Below are 22,260 nucleotides of genomic sequence, written 5' to 3' on the forward strand. Positions count from 1 at the left end.
GAAAGAGGTTCCAAATAGAGAATTCTGTGACTAAAGCCAGAGGTGGTTTCTCTTTGGTGGAGAGTCTTTGTTAGTATTTTTCCTAGATCCTTTCCTCCAGGTTTTCATTACAGTCTTTTCTGGAGGCCGCCTGAAGTAGAGGACTCTGTGAGAGAAGTCAAGAGGTTGAGTTTATTCTTCCTCTATTACCTCAGAACAGACCCCTCTTTGGAGTTAGAACATAGAAGTGGCAGCTCTGTCCTCTCCTGGAGCTACCTATCAGGTCTTAGCTATTCAACCTGTCTCCAGTGGCCCAATCCAACAGCAGACCCATGCATCCTTCCCTTCCTTCTCTTTTCTCAGTAACCTGTAAATGCGAGCCGGAGGAAAAATATCCATGATTGACTCTCCTGATGTGTCTCAGTTTAGTTCTCAGGTCATTATTTACCAGGATGTGTTTTGACTCCTGCCTCTTTACCCTGCAGTTCATCAGCTTGCACGAGAATGGCCAGAATGGCAGTGATGGTGTGAGTGAACGAGCTGTGGCAGAGCTGTGGCTGCAGCACAGCCTGCAGAGCCACTGTCTCTCAGCCCAGCTCCGACCTCTGCTTGGGGACAGACAGTATATCAGGAAATTCTACACAGGTAGGTAGAGGATTGTGGCATCTGCTTCCTCGTTCTCATGCACTCTATGCTTCCTGTCTAGACTGAGTCTTACCTGAGAACCTCATACTTTGATTTGATACCATAGAAATTCTGATCAGGAACATGTACCCAGTATGTTCTCTTACTTCCTACTTGTAACACAGTCACACTGTATGCCGAGGTGTTCCTCTACTCCCATGCACACAAGCCAAAAGAATAACTACCATTTACTGAGACATTCCTATGTGCCCATCACTGTTACGTACTTTTTATGCACATGCTTTTCCCAACAGCCCTCAGAGTTGTGTATTAATACCCCTGTTTTCCAGTCAGGGAAGTAGAGCCCAAGGAGGTTAGGTGGCTTGGCCAAAGTCACCTAGAGCCAAAATTCAAATCTGGGACTTTCTGGCTTTAAAGCCTGTTGTCATTCCCTCTCTGCTATACTGCATATTACTTAGTCTTTATTTATTACTTTATTCATGCCCGATTCCCCTTCTCTTCACAGTGGCATGATTCTCCTAAAGTCATTTGTACCTTTTCCCTTTCTCCTTCCCTAAGCTTCTCCCAGGGCTGTACAGGGAAGCTAAAGGTCTCCATATTAGGCTTCATCACCAGGGTAGCTTTTTTCTCCCCAGATACTGCTTTCCTGCTAAGCAACGCCCATGTCACGGCCATGCTGCAATGCCTGGAAGCAGTGGAACAGAACAACCCCCGCCTCCTGGCTCAGATTGATGCTTCTATGGTAAAGGGGGCAGGGCATCATCTGTGTCTATGCTGGGCTTTGGACCTCATCATGATGCAACTCTCTGTGGCAAACTACTTCTTTACTTAGGCAGTTGTGAAATGAAAGGCTTTCAAAAAAAAATAAATAGTACTTGGAGAAGAAAGGAAGGTACTGTTAAGTGTAAGATAAATTCTAGCCAAAATAAGCAGGCAACAAGTGGCAACAAAGGGCCAGGCAGTTTATTTGAGCGCAATTCCCAGGTGATGTTCCTTGGTCTGAAACACAGGCCGGGGAAGTGACACCCAGGCAGGGAGGTGGGGGCTTATAAGGGATTAGGAGGGGGAGGAGTCGGTAAACTATCTTAGGGGGCGTGGAGAGGTATGATTGGCTAAAGGTGGCATGATAGACAACTAGAAACTTTTTTTCCTTCTAAGAGGGAGGAGGCTGACATCCGGGTCTTAGTTGGCACATCAGAAGGATGGAATTCAGGGAGAGCTGTCCCCTTTCCATATAAGGCACGGACCTTGGGGTCTGGTCTGTTCTCCTTTTATGGTATCTCTCTGTTCTGTTTGCATGTCCTTGTTTTTCCTTCCTCCAGCCTAACATTAAGTACCTATGGAATTAAAAAGTCTAAGCTTAGGTCTTTATGAGGAGGAAGTTGTCTATTTTTTAAACCCTTTTTTAAAATTCTTAGTCTGACTAAGCACCTCCTTAAGGACAGGCTTAACAAAGAGCTGGGAAGAAGGATGATTTTGAACAAGGAGTAGGATCTACAGTGTCAGACCTACTAGGGCCAGTATTAACAATAGGATCATTTTTGTCCTTGAAATATAAAGAAAATTTTGTTGTTTGATGTTGCTTATTGTTAACTCCCCAGTTCAGTCACCCCATCACTGATATCAGTGTCTCAGCCAGAATGGAGTCACAGTCCCTGCTCCTTTTAGGGAGGGGTCCCATATCTCTCTTGGTTTTTAAATTTTGATTCTTCATTACACATCATTGAATACTTACTATGTGCCAGGCATGATGCTGTGCACAACACACATGTCATCTAATTTAATCCTCACAACTCTATAAGGTGTCTACCTTAATCTCATTTTAATTAATTAATATCTACATTAATCTCATTTTATAAAGAAGGCCACTGAAGGACTGAGTTGATAAGTTACTTGCCCATAGTTTGGACCAAATGGCTTGTAAGTGATAGGGCCTGGGTTTGAAACTGATCTGATTTCTGAGTCCAGGTGCATGGTCTTAAACGTATTGTACTGCCTCCATGATAAAGCATCTGGTTTACTACCTAGGACTGCAGTGGCAGAAGCTGTGGTTTGTGGCAGGACTTTGAGGTTTCAGAGTTGTACATTCTAATAGAGCAGTTGAGTTGTATGTTGTATTTACAGGTTCTGGTTGCAGGCCAGCTTCTATTAGCATTCTATAGTGCTGCATGCCCCTCCTGGGAGGGTCTCTGTCCTTGTCTCTGACATGTTTTCTTTTTTTTTTTGTAGTTTGCCGGAAAGCATGGGAGCCCACTGCTGGTGACAAAGAGCCAGAGCTTGACTGCTCTGCCTGGTTCCACACACGCCCCTCCAACCAGCTACACTCAGCATTCCTACTTTGGGTCCTCTAGTCTCCACCAGTATGCAACCAGCCACAGCTCAGGTATGGGGGCCGGAGGGGACAGTCATGACATGAATCTCCAGCCCTGGAAAGGAGAGGATTTTTGTGCATGCTCACAGGCTGGGTATAGATAGGGCTTTGGGTTGGTGCAGTTTGTCAAATTTCATGTCTTAATAATGGACATCTTAAAAGTTACATAGCCATCTAGCCTAAGATAATTCAATAGCATCATTAAAGTAATAGGAAAGAGTTATTTTTAGATTCCCCTGGGCTTCTAATCCATATTGCCAAGAAGGCATTTCAGTAATAATAGCCAAAACTTATTGAGTGCCTACTAGGTTCCAGACTCTGTTATAATCAATTTGTAAGTGTTATCTAATTCGATCCTCAAAACAGTCCAGTGAGGTAGGTATTACTGCTCCTTTTCCAGGTGAAGAGTGCATAGTAATAAGCATTGAAGCCACTCCCAAGAGCCCATGCTCTTGGCTTAGCTGCTTCTAAGTAATTTTTTATTTACCTCAAAATGACTTACCTTTTCTGAGGTGACACCAGGTGTCCTGATGATAGGGAGAAATGATAGGGAGTTTGGTCCTTAGTTGTGGAGAAGCCCTTCCTATGTACAAAAACTGCCAGCTCATCTTTCCCATCTCTTCCTTTTTATATCCTAGAAAAAAGATCTACTTCATTTTCACTCACTGACCCTCCCCGGAAACCTCAAGAAAACACAGGACACATCTCACCAGGAGAGAATCAAACCATCCAAGCCCCCCTGTTTCCAATCTCTGCATTAGCCAGAGATTCCTCCTCGATGCCAAATGAGATGAGCTCTAGCACTCTGACCAGTCCCATAGAAGTGTCCTGGGGCAGCAGCCAAAATGATCCCCCAAGCGATGCCAGTGAGGGACCTGAGTACTTGGCCATTGGCAGCTTGGACCCCCGAAGCCGGACCGCCAGCTGTCAGAGTCCCAGCAGCAATGCTGAGAGCAGCAGCTCCAACTTATTCTCCTCTGGTAGCTCCCAGAAACCAGATTCTGCTGCTTCTTCCCTAGGGGAACAGGAGGGAGCTGGGCAGTGCCAGCAGTCCAGTGTCCTTCGTAGGTCCAGCTTCTCAGAGGGGCAGACACTCACTGTCCCTAATGGAACAAAGAAGAGTCATACTCGCTCCCATTCGGATACCAGCATTGCTTCGAGAGGAGCCCCAGGTAATGATGATCACCAGCCTCTAGTTAGTAAGGTGGTCCCCTGAATTTAGGGTGGAAGGGCAAGTTTGTTCTTAAGGGTTGTCAAGTGGCAGGAAGAGAAGATATGTTTCTGATGATGTGATGGGTATCTTGCTTATAATGAAAGAGATTTTAATGTAATACAGTTACCCAGGAAAACTCTCTGAGCATATTTATGTTTGTTCCTTTATACATTGCTAAATAGTAAATGCTTTCCTGGATATTTTCACTAGTTCCTTAGTGTCAGAGGATAGCGTGACTCCTCACAGTTTGAGTTTTAAATGTATATCTCAGACAAATGGAGAATACTAATGAATTTTTAAAATAATCCCATTAGTTTCCTCCCCTTCCTGTGATTCCTGAGAAGTTTGGTTAGGATGTAATATCAATATGAGAGAGGCAAAGTGAATGGGTTTCCTTATGAAAACTAGGGATATAGTAAGTGTGGGGTCATGTGACCTAGTAAACAAGTAGTTGGGGCTGACTGCTGCATCACTAAATTCAAGTTGGAAGCAGTCAGGTAAGGAGGCCTTGGCCACCAGGACCTCCCTCACACAAGCACTAGGTGCCAGCAGAGAGCACCCCCGGCATGGGAAGGGCAGATCTTATTGCTGTTGCCATCTCCCTGTCATCATCTGTCCTGGGTTGTCAGTATCTGTCAGGCTTTGGTTAGGTTCATTTGTAGGAGAATCTTCATAACAGCAAGTATAACATGGACCTTTTTTGCTCAAAGCCGGTTCTGGGTGGGAAAATCCCAGAAATAAAATACAAAAATGAAATTTAAAAACTTAAAAAAATACAAAAAAGGAGGATTCCCTTTAACAACGGAGCTGCCATTAATTTCTCTTTGTCTTCTGTAGAAAGGTGAGAACTAAGGCCCTCATCTGAAATTTCTGAATGACAAACTTTTATGTTTCCCACTCAAGATTATGGTTTGGTTTATTGGAACTCTAGGAAAAATGTCTCCAAGTCAAAGCCTGTCTTCCCAAAAGCTCTCTTAGATGTGAAGAGTGCTTGGGTTAGACCATCACTTCACATCTCCTGCTGCAGGCCTGGTGTCCACTGTACTCCAGCCACTAGTCTTTGAACATGTAAAACTTCCCTGCCCCCATTCTTGGGTCCACATGGATTCCAGAAACCATGGTAACCTGCATTGGAAAAGGGAGCCAGCCGAAACTTAAGCTGAAGGGTCTGAGGGACTGGAGGTCACATGTAGCTTTCTGTACAAGTCAGCTACTAGTAGTACACTACTTAACCACTAGGGTTCCCTCTCAAGAGTTAAGTCCTTACCTCAGCTAGGAAAAGGGACGCTCTTTCTCACTCTATTCTCATTTCCTCTGTGTGGACTGTCCTCTGCACCTGTCTGTCTATGTACAGGAGGCCCCAGGAATATCACCATTATAGTTGAAGATCCCATTGCAGGTTTGGGAGCCAGTCCTCCTTTCTGTCTACCCCCTCCTCCCCTGCTCCTCTAATGACCATCTTGCTTGATTCATAGCCTCCTCTTCCATTCTGGTGTCAAATCAAGTCTGGCTAGTCTCATCCTACTGTGATGCTTGGACCTGTCCATAAAATGGCACCAGTATTTCACGTGTGTTTTCTGCCCATGACTTCCAAATGCCTCAGTCAGTCTCCCAAAAGCTTCTAGGAGGCAGAGTCAGGACTTACCAATCCTGTTCTGCCCAAAGATGAGACGGGGGCCCACTCTTTGCCTAAGGCACCATGATGAATCAGTAGCAGAATTTTTCTTATAACTGAGGATTTACCGTGGATTACTTTTATTTCCCTTGAATTAACACCAGAATGTGTTTTCTCCCTTTTCTGTGGTATTGGATGTAGATGCATGTTTTTGCCTATTCTAGAGCCCTGTTTCTTTTTTCTTTCACCAATTGTCCTTCCCTTATAAGTTTCTCCCCCACCCTCAATTCTAGCTCATTACACAGGCTTTTTCTAGTGATAAGTCTGTTTCTTTGGATTTCATGGTCGCGTTCAAACTGATATTGTGTTCCATTCTGGGTACCATAACTCATGGAGATACTAACACTAGAATGTGTCTGCAAGAGAGAGTGGTGAGAGAGGACTGAAAACCATGGCCTCTTGGGTTTGGGTGAAGCCATTGGGTATGATAGTTTGGAAAAGGTAAGGTTACAGAGGAATAAGTCTATGGGACCATCATTTGGAAGAGTGTGGTTGTTAAGTAGATGAGAGATTGTAGGAAGACAGATTCAAAGTGAGTGAGGAAATTCTAAAAATTAGAGCGGCCCAGGGAAATGGGCAGTATCAGGAGGCAGTGACCTCAGTAAGCAAAGGCTGGTGGCCCTTACCCTGTAAAGGAATAGGAGCTTGTGTTGTAGTCGGTCTGACTGGGGGCCTTAAAGGGCCCTTCCAAGGCATCATGGTGACTGCTGGTTTGTCTCAGTTCAGTACTGAGGAGCAGAGCCCACTGCCAGGACCACCAGAAATCTTTTGAGGTCCAAGAAGAGCACAAAGTTATCTCTTCTCACATAGTAGTATTTTTTGGTGAGAGGAGCAGCTGATTAGTTGACACCAACCTACAGGTGAATGGGTTGGATGCAGTCATTCTTTCTCCCAGAGTACCGTGCTCATTTCTCAGGCACCCACCTGGCTGCTCTGCCTGCTCTTTCTCCTGTGGCAGTGGGCATTTTGTGTTTCCCTTTGGAGAATATCAGTTTTTCATTTCCTACAAGCCCTGCTTGCTGCTGTTTCTCCACTCCCAACTCTCACAGTTCCGTGAAAACTTCTACTGAGGCATTTCCTACTTTGTCAGCCTTCTCTTGAAACTTTTCCTTTCTTCTCCAGTAAGGCTGGGCCTACAGCCCTGTGGCTGAGCTGTTCAGTTACAGGTCGTCATCCTTGGCTTCTCTAGCATTGTCTTGATGTTTCTTTTAAAGACGTTGCTGAATTTTATTTGTTCTTTGGTCATTTCAGAAATGGGTTAAATATGTAGGTATGACAGATTTACATTTCAGGTTCAGGAGAGACCATATTCTAGTATTTCCTTAGCGAGTGTCAAGGCGTCAGAAGAGTTTCAGTGTGTTTCTTGTTTTACCACGTGAGGGCTTGTTTTCTAAATTGGTTTGACTAGACTGTAGAAATGGGCTGATATTGCTGGAACATTTGGTAGGAAGATGTAAGAAAAGAGAACTAACTTCATGAACCCGCTTTGGTTTCCTTTTCACCTTTGTGTTGCTGCATCTGGGTCATGTTTTCTCTTTTTCCCCTTGACATATACCAACTTCCCTTCGCCTTTCCTCTGTGTGTGTTCCTACATCCTTGGACTGTTCCCTGTTGATGTGGCACCTCTCTCCTGTTTGTGAGGGCGTTGGGAATGGGAGCAGTAAATGTTGAAACTCCAGAGTTGGGAATGTTTCTGTTGCTCACCTCGGATGTGTGTTTTTACTCCCTGGTTGTCACCGCCACTAGAATCCTGCACTGATAAGTTGAAGCTGAGAGGCCCCTTGCCCTCTTCTGGCCCAAGCAGTGAAGTCAGCACACCCAGCTCTCTGTACATGGAGTATGGTAAGTGAGCATGAGGAAGGCCAGGACTGCGCTTGTGAATTCTCTCTGTTCTCCCTTTGTGCCTGCTAAGCTCTGAGCTGTGTGGCTCATGGCAGCTCTGTGGAGGGTCCAGTCTCACCCTCCCTTTCATCATTTTCAACCCCTGTGCTAGAAATCACACTGCCCTGCTGTTTCTCTTGCTCTTCTCTGACTTAAGGGTCCCACCCTCTCTTATGCTTGGGCACTGTCACTACAAATGCCTGTTGATCCAGATGGAATGGCTTTCTGACTGGGTGAGAGGAACCTGGAAAAGAGGCCTTTTAGTGTCTGGGCTTAATGACCAGAAGATAAGCTCCATATGGAAATCATCCACAGGAGGAAGCCATTTGTTTCCTTGTCTGACTGTCAGCACTGGTTTTTTGTTGTCTTTTTTGTGGGGTAGGAGGGTGAGTATGTCATCTTTAAATTTACATGGTAAAAGGATCATTTCCTGGCTCTTCCCTTTTATTCTACCATCCTTTCACCAAGAGGCTTAGCGCCCTGGGATTCTGAGATTCAGAGAAATCCCTTTAGAAGGTAGATACCTTCTTTCCAACCTGTTACCTGGGAAGACTTGGGAGCATCTTTAATGGTAAAATCATCAGACTTCTCGAAGAAGTTTGGCTATTACAGATTTACTTTTCAAGTCAGAGCTTTTTATGTCCATATTCCACTTTCCTACAGAGGGTGGTCAGTACCTGTGCTCAGGGGAAGGCATGTTCCGAAGACCATCAGAAGGACAGTCCCTCATCAGCTACCTATCTGAGCAAGACTTTGGCAGCTGTGCAGACCTGGAAAAAGTGAGGAATCTCAGGGGTTACTGAAGAGCCCATGAGTTGGGAGATCTGGCCTGAGGGGCTATGGTGTCCTTTGTTCTAAAGAGATCTTGGGTATACAGTGGAAACGTGAGCATAGACTCCAGTAAAGAAAAGTTTACAGTAAAGATAAGCTGAATAAGTTCCATCTCTGGAGAGCTCTTCAGAGAGCATATGATCTTCATTGAGTCCAAAAATATTACTGATTTTGTCATGGAAGCTACCTTGGTCAGAGAAGCAATTGAATTTTAGCCACATGATTGTTGTTTCTTTGACCCTGGAGCCTTAAGTAAAAAGCATTTCCACAATCACATTCTGTATTTTATTCTAAGGCTCTCAGGTATGTAGTAAATAATGTCCCTGTAGCATTTTGTAGCTAACAAAGCACTTTATCTTGATACATCACATTCACTTCAATACTTTGTATGTAGGTGTATGTCTTCAGGAAAGACCCTGATATGAAATTCTGGACTTTCTTCTCTGTCATAAATATGGGACAGAAAGACCAGCCATGGCCAAGTATGAGAGCAAAGAGAATGTTGAACAGGTTTTCAGGGCCTCAGCTTTCCATACAGTAGAAGCTTGCATTTCCTCTGGGTGTTTGAATAAAAGCAGTGTGTGTCTTGGAAGCTCTAGTTTGCAACATTGTAATCAGTAAGGCATTCACTGTGCCCTAGTCCCTTGCTAAACAATTTCTTTGGTGGTCTTCCCCCAGGAGAATGCCCACTTCAGCATCTCAGAGTCCTTGATTGCTGCCATTGAGCTACTGAAGTGCAACATGATGAGCCAGTACCTAGAAGAAGAGGAAGAGGAAGAGGAAGACAGTGATAGAGAGATTCAGGAACTGAAGCAGAAGATCCGCCTTCGTCGCCAGCAGATCCGCACCAAGAATCTGTTCCCTGCGTACCAGGAGACTGAGCACGGGAGTGAGTGAAGCTGTGGACACCTTCCTGCCTCTTCGCTGTGAACACTTATCCTGCTTCAGGATAAGACTGGTGCCTCGTGGGCTCTCTTTTTTGTCTTAATTTAAGATACTATAACCAAGCCAAGGTTTCCTCTGCTGTGAGAAAGATTTTCTGTTGTTCCAGTGTTTTTTCCCTACCAGACCTCAGTCCTACATTTCATCCATTTCCTACCTCAGAAAACATCTTCCAAAAAATAGGTTACTGATATGAGAACTAAGGCCACTGGTTCCAGATTCACCAGATAGGGAGTGTACCTTCAATTTACATGCCACTTTCTAAATTTCATGAATAAAATGAGGAGCAACAAGAGCTAGTTCCCACTTCCCTGGTGTCACTCCCAGCCAAGGTTCTATTTACTTCTCTGTTGAAGTCATACCAGGTCCCTTTCGTTGTGACCCTAGAAGGAGAGGCCTCTTTCTGTCCTGTTTACTGCTTTTTTTTTGTTTAACACAACAGGCTTTCGGGTCACTTCCAGCAGCTCCCAGTTCAGTTCACGTGATTCAGCACAATTCTCTGATTCTGGCTCTGCTGATGAGGCAGATGCATTTGAAATCCAAGGTAAGAAGTGACACTTTGTTTCAAAGGAACTTTCATTACCTGCTTCTTTTCATGTGGAAATATAGGCTGAGAAACTTGCCCTAAGTTTGGGATCTTCAATATGGTCCATTTTGGAATCTTGCTTATTATATGGGACAGCCTCTCAAACAAACAAAACCCTTAAAAAACAAACCCCTTTAAAATTTAAGCAGAAAAGAACACTGAAAGGAAGTGTTCCACTGAGATTTGATAATTTACTAGAGCAACTCACAGAACTCAGGACAGCTTACGATTACAGTGTTAAAAAACAAAATTCAACCAAGTAAATCTGAAGATCTAATTGGCTTTAGTAAGTGATTCATGAATCAGGCAGCATCCCATCTAACAAGTAGAGAAGTACTCCGAGGTGTACCAAATGGAAGCTTTTTATAGACAGGAGGGTGGAGCAAAAAATTATTAGGAAAAGAAAAGATTAAGTATTATTTCAGGTTAGGTTACCTTCCCTTAGGAGGTAGAGCAGAGGGTCTTATGCAGGTTACCTCAGGCGTGATTAGGAAATTCCAGACTGTTTGGTTTAAAATACCACTTCTGGGAGAGGCAGAAACTGCAATTAGTTTGGGCCTTAAGCCCCAATTTGGTGACTTGGCTTACAAGTGACCCTGTGTTGGGCCTGTGTTTTTCTTCTTAACAACAGTTTATTATAAGGGATACAAACAAACAGCCACATGTAGAGGAACAAGGCCCCAAAGTTTCCTCTATCTATGTGGAATCAGGGTGCTCCACTCTCTCGTTACATTGCCTATGTTCACCAACCAGGAAGCTCTCCCAAATCTCATCACTACAAGTATTTTATCAAGGTTTCAATAGGTAGGCATGAGTGATTGAATCATTGGCCATTGGTGATTAGCTCAATCTCCAATCCCTTTCTTCTCCTCAGAGATTGTGGGTGGGCCTAATCCTCTAATCAGGTGGTGGTTTTTCTTCTGGCAAAACCAGCCTCATCTTGAAGCTGTCTGGGTGCCTCCTCAAGAGTCACCTCATTAGCATAAGGTCAGATATAATGGAAAGGACTAATTATGAATAACAAAAGACATTCCTATCACTCAGGAAATTCCGAAGATTTTATGAGCCCTATGCCAGGAACTGGGCAAAGACCAAATAGATACATATATTTTTTATTGTAACAATTATGATTGACTCCATTTCCAATGGAAAAGAAAATAAAAGGGTTCTCCCCTCTGTCTTGGGACTGCCAGTCAGAATTTCATGAGTATAAAACTAAGATAAATTCAAAACATGCCACCTCAGTGGGTTTGGAGCAGTGGAAAGCAAGGAGCAGGGGAAGCTGTTCAGCCTGGAAAGAGCCAGATTTGAAATAGACCTCCTGCAGTAGCTTGAAGTGCTCTTCTGTTGGACACTGTTGCTGCATTTGCGGCCCCAGGAGAGTTTTTTAATCACTAACTCTCTTGTCAGTTCAGAACAGAAATCCTTTAAGGACAAGACTTTAGGACAGGGTTTCTCATCTCCTAGGCCAGGTGATTCTTCATCGTGATAGACCTGTACGTTAGAGAAAGTTGAGCATCATTCCTTGTCTCTACCCATTAGATGCCAGTTATATTACCACTGTCCTCCCCAGTTGTGACAATCAAAAATGTCTCCAGCCATCACCAGATATCTGCAGAGGGTACAAATCTCCACTGGTTGAGAACCACTGCCTTAAGAGATCTTGAAGGGTAGGTGGGTTTGGGGAAGGAGCAATAACTATCTCCCAAGCTGTAGTGAGTACCTACCTGTGAATGTAAGTTCTTCAAAGCAGTTTCATATTTTGGAGCAAAAGTCAAGTCCTGAATCCAGGAACATGTGTATAGAACCATCATTTCATTGATTTACGTCCTGTCTGAATACTGAAGGGCCCACTTTTATAATTGTTATTATACAGATGGTAGTGAAGGATCTAACCTGACTCATATGTCAAAGAATGGACTCTCATTGTTAATGGCTTTGATGTTTTCAGGTAGCTTGTATTGGAAGCATGGGTGCTGCTACATGCATTTGTGTGAATGTTTGCACCAGCTTTTGTACCTACTGTGTGTAACACTTGTCAGGATTATGAGAACCACAAGGTCTAGAGAACTAGCCGGGAATGAATCAGATGTAAGCCAGCCAGGAACAATTCAGATGTTCATTTTCTTCTTCCTCACCTGACCCCAGCTATCCTCCTCTCTGAGATTGTCCTTGTTGATCTACCAAAAGTAGAACTTACAGATTAGGTGGTCATTGTGGCTGATGTAGGTAGTAGACAGGTTAGAAAGCAATGGCCAGGATGAGAAATTTTAGTTCAAATTTGAACCAGTGCTACCACCACACATTCAGACAGCAGAAGTCAGATAGAACAGTATGAAGCTTAATGTCTCTTTACAGTTTTGAATCGGCAGTTTTTACCTTCTTTTCTAGGTACTTGTATACAACTAAGATTTACTGCTGCACATGTTTGGCCTCACTAATTGCTTTGTGATCTAAACCAGTAGGCTTTCTGTAGGTGAGGTTATTTGAAAGAAAGTAGCAGTTTTCTACTCTAAGGGTTTTGAAATACACAATGACAAAACTCAGGACTTTTTATTAAACAGTTAATTTTAACTGTTAACACTGTCAACCACTAGAATTTGAAATCATTATATAAGATTAGATCAAGATAGAAAGAAATAAAAGTAATTAGGTGCCTTTTCTCTATTCCTGAACTATTGTAATTTATTCTAACATAGTCTTCCCTTGCTTGAGAAGTAATTATCTAAGTCACTTTTTAACTGCTTTAAAACATATTTATAAGCATAATTCTTTGCTGGTGCATTTATTGACTATTAGCCAGCCCTCCATCAGAGCATATTCAGTCTACTTTAACCATAAGACATACCTTTATTTGGTCTTCCTAGCATCATTTCTTCCCCATTTTGGGAACTTCAAGGCCTTCTTTAATGTACCAAGGATATGAAACCTTTTTCAATTAAAAATGACTTTTTCTCATGACCCACAGTCCTGACACATTGTGGGGGCTGCAGGAAAGCAATCCAAACAAGCCTCTCTTACAAGTAGTGATTTGTTTCACCTTTCTACACACAGATTCCCAATTGTGGAAGTATAATTTATAGTATGTCTTTCTCTACTCTAGATTTCTTTACTGCTTTCTGATCTTTTTTTTTTTTTAACTGTCTCTGATCTTTCATCAAGTTTATTACTGGTACACAAATTCTTTCTAAAGGAATCATCATCATACATCTCAGTAGCAATCTTCTTGATCTTGTCCACTGGTTTACAGATGTGTTTCTTTTTGATCACCTTTACTTATGCCATTGAAGAGTATCTTGAGATACTGTTAGAGGAAGGTCATCGCAATCCATAACACCCTTGGGAAAATTAAAGTGCTTATGCATCATATTATGATCATCATCTTTGATAAATTCTTTTCCCTGCATATTGTAATACTCTGCTTAGTGAAATCACTTTTCTAAGATCCCGAGTCACTGAGTAGGCTATGTGGAACAGAAGTGTTTATGAAATAAATTGATTTCAAAGTTGCTTCCTCTTAGCAGTAAAGTGGATATAAACCTTGTGATCATAGAGAGCTTACTCATAGAAAACTTTTTGTTCATCAACACTGTCAATTATTTTTAAAGGAGTGCTGGGCTTTTATTAAAATAGAAATACAGTTTATCTACCAAACATTTATTACTTTTATCTATCTATCTATCTATTTATTTATTTTGTTATCATTAATCTACAATTACATGAAGAACATTATGTTTACTAGGCTCCTCCTTCACCAAGTCCCCCCCCCACACCCCATTACAGTCTCTGTCCATCAGCGTAGTAAGATGCTGTAGAGTCACTACTTGTCTTCTCTGTATTGCCCAGCTCTCCCCATATCCCCCACAACATTATACATGCTAATCATAATGCCCCCTTTCTTTTTCCCACCCTTATCCCTTCCCCCACTCATCCTCCCCAGTCCCTTTCCCTTTGGTAACTGTTAGTCCATTCTTGAGTTCTGTGAGTCTGCTGCTGTTTTGCTCCTTCAGTTTTTGCTTTGTTCTTATACTCCACAGATGAGTGAAATCATTTGATACTTGTCTTTCTCTGCCTGGCTTATTTCACTGAGCATAATACCCTCGAGTTCCATCCATGTTGTTGCAAATGGTACGATTTGTTTTCTCCTTATGGCTGAATAATCCATTGTGTATATGTACCACATCTTCTTTATCCATTCATCTGTTGATGGACACTTAGGTTGCTTTCATTTCTTGGCTATTGTAAACAGTGCAACGATAAACATAGGGGTGCATCTGTCTTTTTCAAACTGGGCTGCTGCATTCTTAGCGTAAATTCCTAGGAGTGCAATTCCTGGATCAAATGGTATTTCTATTTTGAGCATTTTGAGGAACCTCCATACTGCTTTCCACAATGGTTGAACTAGTTTACATTTCTCACCAGCTGTGTAGGAGGGTTCCCCTTTCTCCACATCCTTGCCAACATTTGTTGTTTGTCTTTTGGATGTTGGCCATCCTAACTGGTGTGAGGTGATATCTCATTGTGGTTTTAATTTGCATTTCTCTGATGATTAGAGATGTGGAGCATCTTTTCATGTACCTGTTGGCCATCTGAATTTCTTCTTTGGAGAAGTGTCTGTTCTTCTCCTCAGCCCATTTTTTAATTGGATTATTTGCTTTTTGTTTGTTGAAGTGTGTGAGCTCTTTATATAATTTGGATGTCAACCCCTTATCGGATATGTCATTTATGAATATATTCTCCCATATTGTAGGATGTCTTTTTGTTCTACTGATGGTGTCCTTTGCTGTACAGAAGCTTTTCAGCTTAATGAAGTCCCACTTGTTCATTTTTGCTTTTTTTTCCCTTGCCTGGGGAGATATGTTCATGAAGAAGTCACTCATGTTTATGTCCAAGAGATTTTTGCCTATATTTTTTTCTAAGAGTTTTATGGTTTCATGACTTACATTCAGGTCTTTGATCCATTTTGAGTTTACTTTTGTGTATGAGGTTAGACAATAATCCAGTTTCATTCTCTTACATGTAGCTGCCCAGTTTTGCCAACACCAGCTGTTGAAGAGGCTCTCATTTCCCCAATGTATATCCATGGCTCCTTTATCATATATTAATTGACCATATATGCTTGGGTTAATACCTGGACTGTCTATTCTGTTCCACTGGTTTGTGGGTCTGTTCTTATGCCAGAACCAAATTGTCTTGATTACTGTGGCTTTGTAGTAGAGCTTGAAGTCAGGGAGCAGAGTTCTTCCTGCTTTATTCTTCCTTCTCAGGATTGCTTTGGCTATTCAGGGTCTTTTGTGGTTCCATATGAATTTTAGAACTATTTGTTCTAGTTCATTGAAGAGTACTGTTGGTATTTTGATAGGGATTGCTTTGAATCTGTAGATTGCTTTAGGCAGGATGGCCATTTTGATTATATTGATTCTTCCTACCGAAGAGCATGGGATGAATTTCCATTTGTTAGTGTCCTCTTTAATTTCTCTGAAGAGTGCCTTTTAGTTTTCAGGGTATAGGTCTTTCACTTCCTTGTTTAGGTTTATTCCTAGGTATTTTATTCTTTTAGATGCAATTGTGAATGGAATTGTTTTCCTGATTTCTCTTTCTGTTAGTTCGTCATTAGTGTCTAGGAAAGCAACAGATTTCTGTGTATTAATTTTGTATCCCACAATTTTGCTAGATTCAGATATTAGTTCTAGTAGTTTTGGAGTGGATTCTTTAGGGTTTTTAAATACAATATCGTGTCATCTGCAAGCAGAAACTGTTTGACTTCTTCCTTATCAATCTGGATGCCTTTTATTTCTTTGTGTTTTCTGATTGCCATGGCTAGGAACCTCCAGAACTATGTTGAATAAAAGTAGGGAGAGCAGTAATCCTTGCATTGTTCCCCATTCTAAAGGAAAAGCTTTCAGCTTCTCACCGTTAAGTATAATGTTGGCTGTGGGTTTGTCGATATGGCCTTTATTATGTTGTGGCACTTGCCCTCTATGCCCATTTTGTTGAGAGTTTTTATCATGAATGGATGTTGAATTTTGTCTAATGCTTTTTCAGCATTTATGGAGATGATGAAGTGGTTTTTGTCCTTCTTTTTGTTTATGTGGTGGATGATGTTGATGGATTTTTGAATGTTGTACCATCCTTGCATCCCTGGGATGAATCCCACTTGATCATGATGGATCATCTTTTTTTGATGTATTTTTGAATTCGGTTTGCTAATATTTTGTTGAGTATTTTTGCATCTATGTTCATCAGGGATATTGGTCTGTAATTTTCTTTTTTGGTGGGTTCTTTGCCTCATTTTGGTATTAGAGTGATGTTGGCCTCATAGAATGAGTTTGGGAGTATTCCCTGCTTTTCTACTTTTTGGAAATCTTTAAGGAGAATGGGTCTTCACTAAATGTTCAGTAAAATTCATCAGTGAAACCATCTGGCCCAGGAGTTTTGTTCTTAGGTAGTTTTTTGATTACCAATTCAATTTCCTTGCTGGCAATTGGTCAATTCAGATTTTCTCTTACTTCCTGGGTCAGCCTTGGAAGGTTGTATTTTCTGTAAAGTTGTCCATTTCTTCTAGGTTATCCAGTTTGTTAGCATATAATTTTTCATAGTATTCTCTCATAATTCTTTGTATTTTTGTGGTGTCCGTAGTGATTTTTGTTTTCTCATTTCTGATTCTGTTTACGTGTGTAGACACCCTTTTTTTTTTCTTGATAAGTCTGGCTCGGGGTTTATCTGTTTTGTTTATTTTCTCAAAGAATCAGCTCCTGCTTTCACCGATTCTTTCTATTGTTTTATTCTTCTCAATTTTAGTTATTTATGCTCTAATCTTTATTATTGTCTCCTTCTACTGACTTTGGGCCTCATTTGTTCTTCCTTTTCTAGTTTTGTTGATTATGAGTTTAGACTGTTCGTTTGGGATTGTTGTTATTTCCTGAGGTAGACCTGTATTGCAGTATACTTCCCTCTTAGCATGGCCTATGCTGTGTCCCACAGGTTTTGCAGTGTTGAATAATTGTTGTCATTTGTCTCCATATATTGCTTGATCTCTGTTTTTATTTGGTTATTGATCCACTGATTATTTAGGAGCATGTTGTGAAGCCTCCATGTGTTTGTGGGCTTTTTTGTTTTCTTTGCATAATTTATTTCTAGTTTCATACCTTTGTGATCTGAGAAGCTGGTTGGTACAATTTCAATCTTTTTGAATTTACTGAGGCTCTTTTTGTGACCTAGTATATGATCTATTCTTGAAAATGTTCCATGTGCACTTGAGAGGAATGTGTATCCTGTTGCTTTTGGATGAATTGTTCTGTAGATATCCGTTAGGTCCATCTGTTCTAATATGTTGTTCAGTGCCTCTGTCTCTTTACTTATTTTCTGTCTGTTTGATATGTCCTTTGGAGTGAATGGTGTGTTGAAGTCTCCTAAAATGAATGCACTGCATTCTATTTCCCCCTTAAATTGTTAGTATTTGTTTCACATATGTAGGTGATCCTGTGTTGGGTGCATAGATATTTATAATGGTATATCCTCTTGTTGTACTGACCCCTTTATCATTATGTAATGACCTTCTTTGTCTCTTGTTCCTTTCTTTGTTTTGAAGTCTAATTCGTCTGATACAAGTACTGCAACTCCTGCTTTTTTCTCATTATTGTTTGCATGAAATATCTTTTCCTGTCCCTTTACTTTCAGTCTGTGTATGTCTTTGGGTTTGAAGTGAGTCTCTTGTAGTCAGCATATAGATGGGTCTAGTTTTTTTATCCATTCAGTGACTATGTCTTTTGATTGGTGCATTCAGTCCATTTACATTTAGAGTGATTATCAATAGGTATGTATTTATTGCAGGCTTTAGATTCGTGGTTACCAAAGGTTCAAGGGTAATTAATTCCCTTACTATCTAACAGTCTAATTTAACTCACTTTGTATGCTATTGCAAACACAACCTAAAGGTCCTTTTTTTTCCCTCCTTTTCTTCCTCCTCCATTCTTTATATTAGGTATCATATTCTTTACTCTTTGCCTATCCCTTGATTGACTTTGTGGGTAGTTGATTTGATTTCGCATGTGCTTAGTAATTAATTGTTCTACTTTGCTGTGGTTTTATTTCCCCTGGTGACATCTGTTTAGCCTTAGGAATACTTCCATCTATAGCAGTCCCTCCAAAATGCACTATAGAGGTGGTTTGTGGGAGGTAAATTCTCTCAGCTTTTGCTTATCTGAAAACTGTTTAATCCCTTCTTCAAATTTAAGTGATAACCTTGCCAGGTAGAGTATTTTTGGTTCTAGGCCCTTCTGCTTCATTTCATTAAATATATCATGCCACTCCCTTCTGGCCTGTAAGGTTTCTGTTGAGAACTCTGATGATCACCTGTTGGGTTTTCCTTTGTATGTGATCTTTTTTCTCTCTCTAGGTTCTTTTAAAAGTCTGTCTTTATCCATAATCTTTGCCATTTTAATTATTATATGTCTTGATGTTGTCTTCCTTGGGTCCCTTGTGTTGGGAGATCTGTGCACCTCCATGACTTAAGAGACTATCTCCTTCCCCAGATTTGGGAAGGGAAGTTTTCAGCAATTACCTACTTGATTACACTTTCTATCCCTTTTTCTCTTTCCTTCTGGTACCCCTGTAATGCGGATATTGTTCTGTTTGGATTGGTCACACAGTTCTCTCAATATTCTTGAATTCTTACAGATCCTTTTTTCTCTCTGTGCCTTAGCTTCTTTGTATTCCTCTTTTCTAATTTCTATCCCATTTACCGACTCTTCCACTACATCTAATATGCTTTTAAATCCCTCCATTGTATGTTTCATTTCAGATATGGAATTTCTTAATGATTGAATCTCCATCTTAAATTCATCCCTGAGTTCTTGAATATTTTTCTGTACCTCCATGAGTACGTTTATGATTTTTATTTTGAACTCTCTTTCAGGAAGACTAGTGAGTTCAGTTTCATTTGGCCCTTTTTCTGGGGTTTGTGAGATTTTGGTCTGAACCAGGTTCCTTTGACATTTCATATTTCTATGTGGCACCCTCTGTTGTGCAGAAGCTCCAGTCTCTGGAGCTGCTTATCCCTAGAGTGAGGTTGGGGGTCGTAAGGGAGTGGTGCTGTTTCCTGATTCCTGTCGGCAGTGCCTGTCTCCAGTATCAGAGCCAGTAGGCCGAGCACACACGTGAAAGCCTCTGTGCTTTGTGTCTCTGGCTGTTGTAGGCGGGGCCTCCCTCTGGCTGGCCTGATGCCAGCACAGTGACTGCCAGTTTGCGAGCAGGTGCCAGCAGGCCAGGAGGAAGGCACAGCAGGCTGCATGTCACAATGGGTGGCCTCGTAGCTGAGTAGGCATTCAGGGGGATGGAGCGCCTGAAGCTCCTCAAAGTTCCCAACCTGCTGGGCAGAGTGCACCCAGACAACCTTGTTCACCTATCCCTTCTCCCGCATAGCAAGCTCTGTGCAAACCCCACCCCTTCAGCAGCCGTCTTGCTGCTAGGAAGCCTCTCAGACGGCCTGCCTTTCCTTTGTCCCAGAATGGCCAGACATGGATCCCGTCCTCTACAAATTCCCGGAATCTGTCTCTCAAGTACTCTGCCTGTCCCAGCTCCTCAACCCCACCAACCCCAGAGCACCACACAATGTAGGTTTGTGCTACAAAGCAGACCTCCAGTGCTAGGTGTTCAGTAGTCCCAGGCTTCCACCCTTCCCCACTCCATTTCTCTTCCTCCCCCTGGTGAACTGGGGTGGGGGAAGGGCTTGGGTCCTGCTGGATCAAGGCTTTCATACGTTACCCTGTTTTGTGAGGTCTGCTCTGTTCATGAGGTCTGTATGCAGTCTGGTGCAGCCTTCGTTCCTGTTGCTGTTTTAGGGCTAGTTGTATTAACTATACTTTCACACCATATGTGGTTTTGGGAGGAATTCTCTGCCTCACCTCTCACACCGCCATCTTGAATTCTCCATAGGTGTCATGTACTTTTTGGTATCAGATGCTGCTTCTCTTCTCTACTCCTGGGGTAAGATCCTTATACCAGGTTGTCTTCCACACTCTTGAAAGTATTCATGGTAAGCTAGGAAGTCATTGAACCTCTGAGAAAAGAGAAGAAACATGATAAAATATGACTTGACTATGTTTTCCAATCAGGAGAGAATGATTTTTTTCTCCCAAAAAACTACCTCTGTAAGGATGAAGAACTGCTAAACAGTTTTTATGAAGACATGGTTTCCTTAGCAACCACAAATGATCACCACTTTTCCTCTTCTTTTTTGTGTGCAGTTTTCTTTAGTAGCCTAACCTGAAAGTAACAACATTGGTTAGCTCTTTATTGAAGAGTATCTGAGATTTTCTCTTGTCTTTCCTTTGCTGTCACTCCCAACAGGCTGAAAACTGTGTTCTGCTTTTATAGCCAATCATGACATGCTGCATACTGTGCCAAGGATGCAACAACTTGGCCTTTAGACAATTACTCAGTTATGTAGGAACTATTTTCCAAAAACGTATTATATACAAAGCACTCTGAGGGCTGTAAAGGCAAGGCAAGACTTAGGTATAAATCCAAGTCAGTATAAGTGTTACTCAAATAAATGTTGCACACCAAACAACAATCTTTGAAGGTCTACTACTGCCTACAATTATTTTTCTCCACTAGCACTATTTACAATAGAACAGACAAGTAGCAGTGTATTGGGGTCTGGATTTTGGTGGTGCAAATTCAGACAGGAAATATGATATATGTGAGCTTCTTTGTTAAGTAAAATAAGATTCATTATGTACTAATCAAAAATTTTGTTGCTGTCTTAAGATTTTCTGTCCTTGGAAATCACATGAAAACTAAGTGACAGATTCTAATTCTGTTCTCTTACTTGTGTACATAGCTTTGAAGACACTGATTTATCAGGAATATTATTTGAGTATATGCTTGTATACAAAGCCCTGTGTTATATGTTTTAGTGCCCAACAGAAGAATTAGGCAACATCTCATTTCTTCATGAGGAAATCTTACAATATAGTGATACATGCAAAAAATATATATACAGAGGAAATGTGAAGAACAGTTGAGCTGCTCATGGCCAAGTGCAAAGTGATGTTATATAAGCTTAATGCTGTATTGAGGGGCTTAAATGCAATAGATTGATTATTGTATAGGTTTAATTAGACAAGAAAGTCTTTTCACTGGGCGTCAAAGGAAATGAGGGATGAGACTTACCAGATAGTCTTGTTTTCATGACTTGAAAAGGCTCACTCTGCCTTTCTTGAATGTGACTGCTCTATTTCACATTTTCCTCACCAAAAGTATTTGGGTAGGTGAGGTCTCTACCCAAGCTTATCTTTATTAGAAGTACTCCGCAAAATCCTTTATCAGAAAGAGGCTTTGGGAAGTCTGCCATAGTTCCCTGTAATTATGCCTGAGAGTTCTATGTAAAGATCCTGTTGAATAAGTCCATGAAAATTTGTTGGTTACCAGGCATCTCTGGGGAGCTGCCAAGCCATAGAGAAGTTCTTTTCTTCCCTGTGCTGCCAGACAGGAAGGAAATCTTTCCATGAAGCTTTTTTAAGGATATAGAGGACTTCTCACATTCAGGGGTAATAGCAATAGTGGTCCTCTGTGATCCAAGTTCTGTATTAGGTGCTGATTGGGATATAAAATAGAGGTAGATAGAGTTCTTACTTCAGAGAGATTATCATTTGACAGGGCTTGAGATTTAGAGCATGAGGGGGAGATCAGAATAATTTGCTTTCTGTTTATATTTGGTAGAGGGTGTGTCCCTGGGAGCTGTCCTCTTCTCATTCTCCGTCTTGCTCCAAGTCTCACTCAGTGCTCCCCCTGGACTTGTAGCCACTTGGACCTTCTCAATGTGATGCATGATGTTGCTGATTCAGCTTGGCCGTGACATGAACAGAGCCAACCGTAAAATGTGTGTGGAACTTCCACTGGACTCTGCTCCTTATCCTGCATAGAATGTGTCACCTAGCTGCTTCCCTCAATGCTTAGTTGGCAGTAGCCTGGAATGGTTCCCATTATTATCCCTTACCTCCTCCCTTTTTATTTCCTGCTCCCTTTCTGTCTGGTTTCCATTTAGATGCTGACATCAGAAAGAATACAGCCTCAAACAGCAGATCTTTCATTTCCTCTCAATCCTTGTAAGTACTTTTTTTTTTTTTTAA

General features: G+C 41.6%; 1 protein-coding gene across 3 annotated transcripts in view; it reads left to right on the forward strand.

Moving 5' to 3' along the window:
- The window catches only part of RUBCN (rubicon autophagy regulator), a 70,426-nt gene that overhangs the window by 39,866 nt on the left and 8,300 nt on the right, over positions 1-22,260 (forward strand). Inside the window, exons 4-14 of one of the 3 annotated variants that reach the window (XM_057503673.1) lie at positions 465-624; positions 1,260-1,366; positions 2,854-3,007; positions 3,634-4,167; positions 5,563-5,607; positions 7,630-7,725; positions 8,428-8,543; positions 9,274-9,484; positions 9,980-10,081; positions 12,000-12,074; positions 22,176-22,236. In XM_057503673.1, coding sequence (XP_057359656.1) covers positions 465-624; positions 1,260-1,366; positions 2,854-3,007; positions 3,634-4,167; positions 5,563-5,607; positions 7,630-7,725; positions 8,428-8,543; positions 9,274-9,484; positions 9,980-10,081; positions 12,000-12,074; positions 22,176-22,236 — 1,661 coding nt within the window. The remainder of the gene's footprint in view (positions 1-464; positions 625-1,259; positions 1,367-2,853; positions 3,008-3,633; positions 4,168-5,562; positions 5,608-7,629; positions 7,726-8,427; positions 8,544-9,273; positions 9,485-9,979; positions 10,082-11,999; positions 12,075-22,175; positions 22,237-22,260) is intronic. The other 2 variants (XM_036904782.2, XM_036904792.2) reach the window with 2 other exon arrangements.

This window comes from Manis pentadactyla, chromosome 1, assembly GCF_030020395.1.
Source record: "Manis pentadactyla isolate mManPen7 chromosome 1, mManPen7.hap1, whole genome shotgun sequence".
Classification (NCBI taxonomy): Eukaryota; Metazoa; Chordata; class Mammalia; order Pholidota; family Manidae; genus Manis; species Manis pentadactyla.